This window comes from Esox lucius, chromosome 25 (genome assembly GCF_011004845.1).
Source record: "Esox lucius isolate fEsoLuc1 chromosome 25, fEsoLuc1.pri, whole genome shotgun sequence".
NCBI classification, from domain to species: Eukaryota; Metazoa; Chordata; class Actinopteri; order Esociformes; family Esocidae; genus Esox; species Esox lucius.
Window position 1 is genome coordinate 14,667,004 of NC_047593.1, and position 12,054 is coordinate 14,679,057.

Sequence of the window (12,054 nt, forward strand, 5' to 3'; positions counted from 1 at the left end):
ATAATAATGATAATGCATGTTAGTAGAAAATTCTCATCGTCCAATGTTGAAAAAGGCTCAGTAAAAATAAAGAGAAGAGACAAATGAGCAACGGGCAGGAGGGGGGGGGGATCGACACAGAAGGCCACCGACTGACAAAACCCAACTCCTTTCTTTCAGATGGGCAACAGAACCCAGCAGCCCAAAGATGGCTGCCTAACCCCTGTAATCACGTTCGCATCAATGTACATCAACAAAGACAAATACATTCATTCAAGTCATTTTGGAACAAGTTTCTTTCTATCGTTTTTTTTTTTTTTTTACCATTTTCTTTTTTAATACCTTTTACACAAAATTACAAAAGAGCTCCAAAAAGCACCATTGGGTCGGCCTGTGGTAACCAGGCCCCTAATGGTTTTCTCTTTTTTTTTTTTTTTTTTAACGACCCGTTTACCGGTCACCTACACAACACCGGACTGGTGCGTCTTATCCAACAGAGGTGCGCGGATCGACGCGTAGCTTTGAAAATCAATGCTGGACCAAACTTCACCGGAGTCGTGTTAGTCCTTTCCTCTACCGCGTGGTGCCTAATAAATAGGACCCTGGTCTCATGGGTTAATATCCGGCTGGTGGGGGTTACACTAGCCTGGTCTCACATCCGTTTGTGCTACCCGGCCAACTCCTACGGTTATTGGCACCGCAGCACAGACCTGTCTGCGACCAGGCTACGGCTAGACAAGGACTACGTCGTCGGGGGAAGCGGAGACCGCGGCGTAGCGCTGTTGGTCGCGCGGACTCAAAGGTCAGGTTGGAATTGGCGAAAGGGCCTCGAGCCCCGGGGATGACGCTCATGCCGCCGCGCAACGCCGGACGACGCACACCTTGTCGCCTGTGTGCGTGGGTTGCTAAGGCAACCGCATCCTGAGACAAAGGTGAGCCCGTCTGCGTTTTTTTTTATGGTTCCGCCGTTGTAGAAAACAAAACTGAAAAGAAGCCAAAGCATGGTCGTGGGGGGGGAGATCGAAGGCTACAAAACTATGTACAGTACGCGTCTGTTAAATAATTAAGTGCGTGGTTTGAGGCGTTGCTTTGGAAACGAGACTTCTGAGAAAAAAAAAAGCACTCCCGTTTCATTGGTTCTTGTCTGCGGCGTATCACAATGTAACGACCTGGGGATTGGCTCGTCATACCCTATTAAATGACAAACGTCGAAGCCACCGGAGACACAGAGGCGGTCATGCTATTCTGATGCGTAGTAGCGAGATAGACAAATGCACTAAAAATGGCATAGCACTTGCAAGTTCTGTTTCTTATTTTTCATATTTTCGAACAAAGAAACGAAATTACGGATACGTTTTTCAGGTAATACAGTTGGGTCCATGTCATTCAAAAAGTTAAAAAAACTAACAAAATGAAAAAAAGTAGAGTAATATTTCAATCAATATAACAGATAGGAAAAGCAGCTTTTGATATAAATGAATTTTTTTTAGCACATACAGCCTTTTCTCTGATAAATTGTTATTATTATTTTTTTCTCCGTCTACAATAACTACTTGTCTGTCTCTGCCCGCCTTTTTCAGCTGGCCTGATTGGACAGCAGTGGACTGGGGATATTTCACACCACTGTCCAGTGAAGGGAGGAGGAACAGTCACACTGTATTAGCCCCCTCAGTCTGTCCCAGTCCAAGGTAAGCCAAGAAGGAGTGTTTGAGGGAGGCGGGCGAGTGAGGAGAAGAGGAGGGGGAGGGCCTGCGGAGTCTGGAGAGGGGCGGGTGGAATGTGTCGCGGTGGCGGTGGGTGAACAGCGTGGTGAGGGGGATCAGGTGCGCCCGTTCGCCGTTCCTGTACTGCTCGTAGGCGTGTCGGGGGGAGGGAAAGAAGAGGGAGGAGGAGGGGCCGCCGTTGGCCATGGTCGCTGACGGGTAACTCTGGGCCGGGGGCGGGACTTCCGGCTGGAGGCGGTGCTTCCCCGCGATGAGCGACAGGGCGACGGACTGCAGGGCCTGGGAGGCGGAGAGGCTCATCAGGGGACTGCTGCCCCCACTGCTCCCACCCCCCGCCGGGAGGAAGGGCTCCCCGCCCCGCGGCGACCCCGTCGCAGAACCCCCGAGCTGGGCCCGGAACTCCTCCTCCTCCTCCTTCTCCCCCACGCCGCCGCCACCACCGCCGCCCCCCTGGTGCTTCTTGAGGTGGCGGCTGAAGACGAAGGGGTGCGAGGTGGTGAAGGGGCACCGGGCGCAGCGGAAGGTCTGGCGCGGCGCGTGCTTCAGCTTCTTGTGCAGGTTCAGGTTGTCCTTGCGCTTGCAGCTGTAGCCGCAGCGGTCGCAGTGGAAGGGACGCTCGCCCGTGTGCACGCGCACGTGCTCGATCAGCTTGTTGGCCGTCTTGGACAGGTAGCCACACTGCCCGCACCTGTAGTGGTTGCCCAGGCGGTGCTGCCGCGCGTGCCTCTCCAGCTCCGGCTGGTCGCACCACACTGACTGGCAGATGCGGCACTTGTACTCCATCTTGTAGTGGGTCTTCAGGTGGCACTCCATGGCCGCCGGCCGATTGGTGGAATAGACGCAGAAGGGGCACCTGGGAAAACGGGGAGGGGGGGGGGGGTGCGCGCACAATAGGAACGGGCGGGGGTTAATGAGGGCGAGTTAAATACACACACACACACACACACACACCTTTTACATTTTAACACACGGGAGGGTGAAGAGGAGAATGAGGAGGAGGTGGGGTGCAGGAGGAAAGGTGTGTGTGTGTGCGCGTGTGTGTGTGTGGGATGTGAATACTATACCCTCAGGGAATGATTGGTGTGTATATATATATATGTGTGTGTGTGTGTGTGTGTGTGTGTGTGTGTGTGTGTGTGTGGGTTACTACTACATCTGTGTTTACTGGGCAAAGACAGGTTGCAGAAAGAGCACGGGATTGGACGGAATTGGGAATGAAGGATAAATGGAGTAAATGGAAATGTGGCACTTACATTTAAATAGCACCATTCATCTGCTCTGGGCCCCAAAGCGCTTCACAAACCCTGCAGAACAGAATCACCTCAGAATACAACCGACCATGTGGTAAAAACCTCGCCCTGCACACTTAGTGCACACACTTTAGTACCCACTTCTCGTCTGCGTCACACTCCCGACCAAAAGCTGCAGCCTCCTGTCTGTCCCAGAAATGTTGTTGCCTTGAATGACTTCCTGTCTATGTTCAGCGACTTCACCCGGCCGGATTGGAATTTACTCCCATGACTCTGTGGCGACTGGTCATTCACCCCAATGTCCACTTGTAAGTACACACTACCTACTACACAGTACTTAGTACACGCTTCCTCTCTGGACACACAAGGCCACACAAGTGGACACATTGCTGAGGCGCTGAGACCGGTGATAACCCATTGAACTGGACACGGGTCAGCGATGTTTGGGACACCTGTGTTGTTATCTCTGCTTTTAGAGAAAACCCTCCCAAACCCTAATTACACAGCAAATGGCCACTTGTGTCGCTCGTGGAGGGATTTTGAACGGAAACAGAAAACCTCTCGAATAAACGAATGCCACTCTTAAACTGACGGCCAGCGTTTGCAATGTAAAGAACCTATTGGCATGTGCTTAAAATGAACTCGTATGAGTGTAGCGCTGTTGACCTGTTAGTGGTTCGTGGGGGTTTTCATGCATTTCATTCCAGCCAATAATTTGGTTTGTCGGTGGTGGCATGAGGCCTTCACCTTGTCTCTTTGTAGTCATCTTACTAGCCGGCCTTAAAACAGCACCACAGAAAACCTCAGTACACTAAACCGCTCACTCTCTCACATCGAAGACCAAACAGACTGCTGACGTAGTGCTACAGGCAAGCTAAACAGATGCTACATTTCTCCGCCCTCAGTAGGTCCTGTCCTGTGACGAATGATTTCCCGAACAGTGATGGTAGCTCAGGTACAGTGACAGTGTTGGCCAATCAGTTCATGATGAGATGAGCTCAATGGGGCCTGATTGATATCGATGACTCTACACGACTGCATCATGGCAAACAACTTTGACAGAGAGACACAATTAAAAGGCGCAGAAATGGACAATGACTGTTGTGTTTACTTTGAAGTGAAGTTTTACTGAGCTTGAATGTTTCCCTAGTTGTCGACAGAGTTCCTGTTTGGCGAGACACGCGGGCGCGTGTGCTACATTAATTTCCGGACTGTTTCAAACAGCCACTTAGAAAATGATGTATGGAATGAGCGCCGCTGGGTACATCTTCCCGACAGGAAGCACAGCGGTAATGCCACTAGCATGTTGGCGTTAGCTTCACATACTGACAACGCTTGTTTAGCATGAACAGATGGGCATGGCTGTGTGTGTGTGTGTGTGTGTGTTTGTTAACGGTGCCTCTGAGAGGAGTAGAGTGGCATGGAGTCAGAAGGGGAAGTCACTTAAGTAATTGGGAAAGCGTGGGATCTACTGTACGGACGTGCTCTGGGTTGTGTCGACACGTGTGGGTGGATGTCGTCTAGACGGGATACAGGGAACGCGCGCACTTTGACGGCGGCGCTCCTACGTTTCCAGTGGACCGGCACACTGCGGGCCGTCTGCCAGTCTGTATCTGGGGGTTGGGGTGGTGGTAGTGGGGGCAAGGGGGCGGGGGGAGGGTGGATTGGTGGGCGGGTGGAGTAGGAACCTCTGTCTGTACTTGCTTTCCTTACTTGAGCCCTCCGGTGGGGACGGCGTGACACTTCTTGTGCTCCAGCAGCTGCTCGGGCGTCTTGAGGAACTTGTGGCAGACGTCGCACTCGAACATGCGCGTGATCAGGTGGATCTGGAGGTGGCGCTCGTACATGGTCCGCGTCTTGCACACGAAGTTGCAGAAAACGCACTCGAAGCCTGTTGGCGACAGAGAGGCGCGGAGCGTTAGTATGAACCAGTCGTCTTTGGCGCCCCTGGTTTCATGTGTCATGTTCTACTTGCGTTTTTCTGATTTTCACTGTCAGATGTGATAGGGGTTCAAGGACAGATTTAGATGGAATCTAACTGTTGTTTTACATAGTGAGCCATTTAAATCCCAGAATGCCTTGCCTTTCTCAGACTTCTCCTCAGTTCCAGATCCAGAGTGACTGCCGGAGCTGGATTGGCTGCCTGCAGAGGAGGGCGGGGCCAGAAGGTTCTTGAGCTCCTCGTTGCTGTGGGTGAGGTCTCCACTCTCTGAGCTGTTCAGCGAATCGCTAAGCGCCGACAGGGAAGAAGAGGTGCTCTTGGTCTCACTGAGGGGGCTCCGCGAGTTGAGACCTGGAAGAAGGGGCGCAAAGGTCAAGGGGGTCAGTCATGATGATGATGATGATGATAATCATTAACATTTTGATAATCATCATCGATAGTTTGGCAAATTCAGATGAGGCACAACTGGAATTACATTTGAACTCCTTGTCTGTGTTGCATTGTGTGATGAAGTAAAACGCCCCGATTCTGTCAACACCAGCACTGCCACCGCGATCATCCGTGCTCTGAGCCACAGAACTAAACTACAGGAGTGAAAACCACACACAGTTTGTTGAGTACTGAATAAACACGCTCACGAAAACAGGCTCCGTGCTGCAGGCGTCCTGGCTTCACTGCAGTGCCCTGTCCTCTGACTACAGCCCTGCTGCCAGTCCAATCAACTGCCAGTGTGCTTTTATTGATCCCCCCCCCCCCCCTTCTCCATCTCCCTGTCTGCCTGCACTTCACTGGAACGGAGAGACCCAAAGGAAGAATGAGAGAGGGAGGGAGTGTGAGAGAGGAGGGAGGAGGGTCACGGCCAAAGGAGCTAAGATGGCGGGAGCATCTCAGGGCACAGCTCCACAAAGGGCATTCACTCAGGGAGAAGAGGAGGAGGAGGGAGGAGGAGGGAGGAGGAGGAGGGGGTGCAGCAGTACAGGGCTGCTGGCTGCCATGGATTGTGAAATGGCCGACGGCCGCTACCTCCCAAATTCCCTCACACTCGCACACATTCGTAAGGATCACTGTCCTCGCATGTTCCCATTTAAAATTCAGTTTTACCGAACCCCTAACATAACCCCCAAAAAACCTAACCTTAACCCCTTCCTCAATCCCACATTCTTACACTAAATCTAACTAACCTTTACCCTACACTTGACCTCTATTCTGAAAATAGCATTTTCCCTCATAGGGTATGGTAAAATGGGGTCAGATATTGCTTTTAGCAATATCCTTGCAGGAAGGCTTTATAAACAGACTAATCATTTAATGAGTCCACAAATCACTTTTCAGTTGAAAGGATTCAAAACCATTAAAAGGTCATAATTATCTAAACACTTACAGGTGCAGAAAGCACCTCCTTCATTCCACCAGGCTGCCCAGGTGGTCTGACACAGAAGCACCTCACTTTTCTGCCCTGGTTTTATACAGACCTGCAAGTCTGGTGGTCACTGTCAACCTGTGAGCTCGGCCAACACACCTAAATACCAGACCGGCTTGGTTGGTGGTCACTGTCAACCTGTGAGCTCGGCCAACACACCCAAATACCAGACCGGCTTGGTTGGTGGTCACTGTCAACCTGTGAGCACGCCCAACACACCCAAATACCAGACCGGCTTGGTTGGTGGTCACTGTCAACCTGTGAGCACGCCCAACACACCCAAATACCAGACCGGCTTGTTTGGTGGTCACTGTCAACCTGTGAGCACGCCCAACACACCCAAATACCAGACTGGCTTGGTTGGTGGTCACTGTCAACCTGTGAGCTTGGCCAACGCACCCAAATACCAGACCGGCTTGGTTGGTGGTCACTGTCAACCTGTGAGCACGCCCAACACACCCAAATACCAGACCGGCTTGGTTGGTGGTCACTGTCAACCTGTGAGCATGGCCAACATATCCAAATACCAGACCTGCAAGTCTGGTGGTCATTGTTAACCTGTCTTTCCTGGTGTACCAAATATTTGGGAGGCTTGGCCATCTTCACTGGCTGACAATGACCAACAGCCTTGTAGGTCTGATATTTGGGAGTCTCTGCCGTACTCACAACCAGACTGTGACCAACAGCCGTGTTCCTGTGGTATTTGGTCATTGTCAACCGGTTAGCACGGCCTGTACCCCAAAATACCAGAAGTACAAATGTGTTGGTCCCTGTCAGCCACCGGGAAAGACACCTGCCGGACAGCGGTAGGTTTTCCCTGCAGCCAGTCCAGCGTGGATATGGGGGGTGATTTCCTACGTGGTGAGAGGTGGTCTGTCACCACGAGCAAATCCACATTACTCTTTGAACACACACATTGCGTGTTGTTTTATAACCAGTGAAACAGTTTTGTTATTCACATTGCTGTGTAGAACCTTTTGTGGGATGAGAACACTGGCAAACGGACGGTAAAATAATCACGGCTAAGCTACTCAACCTGCCCCCACCCCCACTCACCAGCAAGATTGCATTTACGACTATGAAGGCCGTACACTCTGATTGGTTCATTCATTATGGTAAATGGCAGAGGCCTAGCCGTTTAACACTGCATTTGCCTCCCTTGTATCTGTCACAGCCAATCACAACACTTGGTGGTTCTGTGATCTTGTGAAACACCATGGTCCCTCTATTACCAGGCCCATATTATTCAAGTTTTTTCAAATTGAATGAAAATATTGAAAAGAAACCCCCAAGTGTACATTTAAGTTAATAAATAAGTATATTTTGGCACACAGATGCAGCACTACTTATAGTGAGCCCACACAAACACTAATGCTTGATACCTGCTAAAGGGGAGTCGATTTTGTTACTCGGGGGAGAGAATATTTACGGGTATGTACATTTTACCGGCCACGTTGGCTGTGGTCACAGAACATTGGGAACAGTTGCATTTTTCACTCCAAGGCCTCCATGTAGAAGTTTACAGAATTGGCAAGTGAGGTGTCTGAAGTGTGACTTTGTCTCCGGGTTTCTTGGACAGTCGCAGCGTTTCGTTCACACGCTAGGTTGTTTTTCGATGTTAGTATGAGTATGTTGCAACGGCTGCTAGCACTAGCAAAGAGAGCGCGTGAGTGAGACATCAGAGGTCCCAGTCAGGTTTTTTTCTCACTCAACCAAGTGCCCAGTTACCACAGCAACGGTCCATCCCTTAAAGGAGCAGCAGAACATTGTATTCCGCCTAATCACTCACATGGTTAAACAGGCCTTAATTAAGATTGTATATCAATATTAAAACATTTCCCATATCGTTTTATTTATTTTATAAAACATTGCATACCATGATTTGTGCGCTTCTATCTTTGACTTCAGAGCACATTGTGTATGCAGGCCCTAAACTATAATAACAAAACAATGAATCTACCTGCCACTGTGGCTGGTGGACCAAAACCTTAATTTTCAGCCGCGCACGCACGCACGCACTCAGTGTACATCCTTGAATGTGCGAGAATGCAGAACGCACAGAGAAAAGCAGAGATTGAGGTGCCGTTGTACAGAAAAAATCAAGAGGCTTGTATGTTCCTGTTAGCCTCCAACTATCTCAGTGTGCAGAAGAATAATGAATACTCAGAACACTCAGAGAATACTTGTCCATTGAATATGTCAAGACGTCATTTATCATCCACTCTTTACTCTAAATAGTCAGGGTAACATCATGAACTACACGTATAAAGGTAAACTGTTGAAACTAATGAAGGTGCAAGGTGGATGTGCCCTTATTTGGGGTTGAAAAGGGAACTTTATCATTAAACTAACAGAAATTGGCAAAATTGAAATGAATTCAGTCAGACATTTTATCAGATGACATTGAAATTAGCTTTTTCCAGTTTATCAATTACATTATGTTAAATTTAAAAAAGCTGTTTAAAAATGATCCTTCTTGAAATGTGGTAGCAGTTTCAGCCGTAACACAACACATCGCAGCAGAGGCGACCAGCTCCAGCTTTAACACCAGATATCTCAGCACGAGGGTCAGTTTCAGGTGCAACACCACATATCTTTGCGGAGGTGACCAGCTTCAGCCATAAAACTACATATCTTAGAAATAAGCAGCTTAAACCGTAACAACATATCTTAGCATGAAGGTCAGCTTCAGCCGCAACACCACATATCTTGGCAGAGGCAAGCAGCTTCAGTCGTAACACTACAAATCTAAGAAATTAGCAGCTTACGCCATAAAATATCTTAGCAAGACAGTCAGCTTCAGCCACAACACCACATATCTCCGCATCAGGGTCAGTTTCAGCAGTAACACCACATATCTTAGCAGGAAGGTCAGCTTTAGCTGCAACACGACATCTTAGCAGACGCAAGCAGCTTCAGCCGTAACACCTGCTGAGTTAAAGCCTTTTCGATGTCTGTCAGGAGCCTAGTCGGAGGAAACTTGCTGTCCAAACCATGACATTACCAGCTAACAAATAACAGCCAGCAGTCTTTTCTCAGCCCCGCTGTGGTGTGTTCTCAGCAGCCATGTTGTCTGGTGCGGAGGCTCGCCTAAATGCCACGCTTGGATGGCTCTTGACTCGGTCTGTGTGTGTGTAAACTCTGGTCCGCCTCTGAAGAACCATGGGGCCTATTGATTTTTACCCTGAGGCACGATAAGGTGCAGCCCCCACAGATAAACAAGGCCGCTAACCCGGACTCCGCAAGGAGCCCTCAACTGTCTGCAATGCTGCCGGACAATCCCACACAGGCTGCAGGAGGGCACGGCGGACAACAGCATTGGACGATCAAACGGACAAAGCCGCTGTGGTCTGGAAACACAATATCGACCGGCCAGGGGTTTTGGACCTGCGGCTTTTAATGTCCCGGGAAGGTCATTGGAGGGATCGAGAGGAACAGAGATTCCAGGCTTGTCTCATTTGTAAAAACGGGCAGTAATTTTTTGTTTAGAGAGTTACCGTCTCGTCTCTGTCTCCAGAGGGGTGACGGTTTTTTTTGTCACTTAAATTTAGGGTGTTGGACATTTTGCTTCACTCCTCAATACATGGCTGTAAACTGAACAAGCCATTGCCACTCTCAACAGTCAGCAGTAGCAATGCAATCTGAAATACAACTAAGAAAAGTACCTCCATTGTTCCATCTTTTTGTGCATTTTATGTATTTTCAGCAGGAACGTTTTTCGAAACCTTCGCTGGCTATACAAACTGATAAGCTCCCAAGGTCTGAGACTAGCTTAAGAATCTAAAAAGTTGGTTTCTTTATTAAAAAATCAAATGCAATCAGGTTCAGTTGAACAAACACAGCACTAACACCTGAGCGGTGGTCCAAAACCAACATACAGTCGAGGACAAAAGCATTGTCACCCTTGTGACAAATTATGCACCATACATTTTAGAAAAACTGATGGAATTAAAAAATATTTTGGATGGCGAATAGCAAGAAAACCAAAGAATTGTCTGAGCAGGTCAGACAAAATTGTAGCCAAGCATGGAAGATCTCAAGGGCACAACTCCATCTCCAGAGACCTTGATGTTCCCGTGGCCACAGCACATGTTATCAATCGGGTTAAAGGCCCATCCGGCTCTAGGCAACCTTCCTGGATGTCAAGAGACACCTTGATGAATGATTGCAGCAAATAATTGTTTGAATGATGGGGGAAAAAACATCCCAATCAACTGCCACAGATTCAAGCTGACCTTCAGACACACCATACAACAGTTTCAACTTGCACCGAATGTCAGCGCAGTGATACAGGGTTGTATGCTAGAAGACCCCCCAAAAAAACATGAGAAACCCCCCCAAAAAACATGGACTATTCCTGGGTGCTTTTAAAAATGAGTCCAAATCTAATTCCTATTAAAAACGTGAAGACATCTGAAAACAGTTGGGAGGCACCATTCAAATCTTCGAGCGGGAGCAGTTTTCACAAGAGCGGGCCAAACTGCCAGTACAGAGGCGCAGAAAGCTCATTCATGGCTATAGAAAGTGCTTGATCGCAGGTTATTTTAGTCAAATGTGATACAAAACAGAAAGTACATTTTGTCATGGCCATTTCTGTTTATTAGGTTTTATAAAATTAACAAGAAAATAAAGAATTTAGGAGACCATATCTCTACTTTAGAGACCATTCGTCTTACTGGAAGAAAGTGCCAGGGTTTCTTTCTCTTTTCAACGTTTTATGTTTTCCATCAAAAGAATCCCTGGGGAGTGCGCAGCCTCCTTTACGGGTTATTACAGACGGTTATTAGCAATCTACCTGCGTGTCCTTGACTGACGTGGGTCTTCATGTTGCTCTCCTCCACACACACGTATTCACAGACGGCACAGCACAGCGAGTACATCCACTGTTCCTTGTCAACGTGCAGGGACATGTGGCTGACGAACTGGGCATTCAGCTCCGTCTGGAATCCACACACATGGCAGCTGGAGAGAAACGGGAAGAGGGAGAGAGATTCAACAAAGGGTCACGAGGTAGGATGGGGGAGGGTCAAAGGTCACTGTCTAACGCCTGATATTTTTAGGTTACTTAAAAAAAATATATATATATATATATATATATATATAATCTAAGTCGAATACTTTGCGGAAGTCTTTTGACCAGAAATCGAGATTCTTCAGACCACTCAATGTTTTTCCGTTCAGTTTTGATGTGCCCGCAGTTGCCTCAACGTCCTGTTCTTAGCTCACTGGAAAGGACCACGGTTGTCTGCTGCTGTTGCCCATCCACTTGAAGAGATGCCCTTGTGCAACACTATTGTTGTGAAGCGTAGTTACGAGTATTTTTGTGGCCTGCCGGCTTGAACAACTCCGGCCATTCTCCTCTGACCTCTCATTACCAAGGGTTTTTTGTCCACTGAACTGCTACTCACTGAATGTTTTTTGTTCACGGCACCACTCTCTGTAAACCTTGAGATGGTACTGTCTCAAACTCCCAGGAGATCAGCTGTTTCTGAGATGCAGGGACCACCTGGTCTGGCACCAACTATTATACCACAGTGAAAGCTGCCTTGATCATGAGTCTTGCCCATTCTAATGTTTGGTTGAACAACAACTAAACCTATTTACCATATCTGCATGCTTTATATAGTTGCAGTTAGAAGTACTTGCCCCCTTTCTTATTTTTACCCTTATTGTTGCCAGAAACTGTGTGGGACAGTATTGATTACCGCTTCTCTCCTGCTCGGAAAAACAGACCCGACT

The 12,054-nt window shown here is 48.4% G+C and overlaps 1 protein-coding gene across 1 annotated transcript in view; it reads right to left on the bottom strand.

Moving 5' to 3' along the window:
* Nucleotides 1-285: 285 nt before the first annotated feature.
* znf827 (zinc finger protein 827) overlaps nt 286-12,054 on the bottom strand; it is a 72,544-nt gene continuing 60,775 nt past the window's right edge. Inside the window, exons 12-15 of the mRNA XM_034290917.1 lie at nt 11,111-11,277; nt 5,037-5,246; nt 4,667-4,844; nt 286-2,556 (exon numbers count right to left, since the gene is read on the bottom strand). Coding sequence (XP_034146808.1) covers nt 1,629-2,556; nt 4,667-4,844; nt 5,037-5,246; nt 11,111-11,277 — 1,483 coding nt within the window. The 3' untranslated portion in view covers nt 286-1,628. The remainder of the gene's footprint in view (nt 2,557-4,666; nt 4,845-5,036; nt 5,247-11,110; nt 11,278-12,054) is intronic.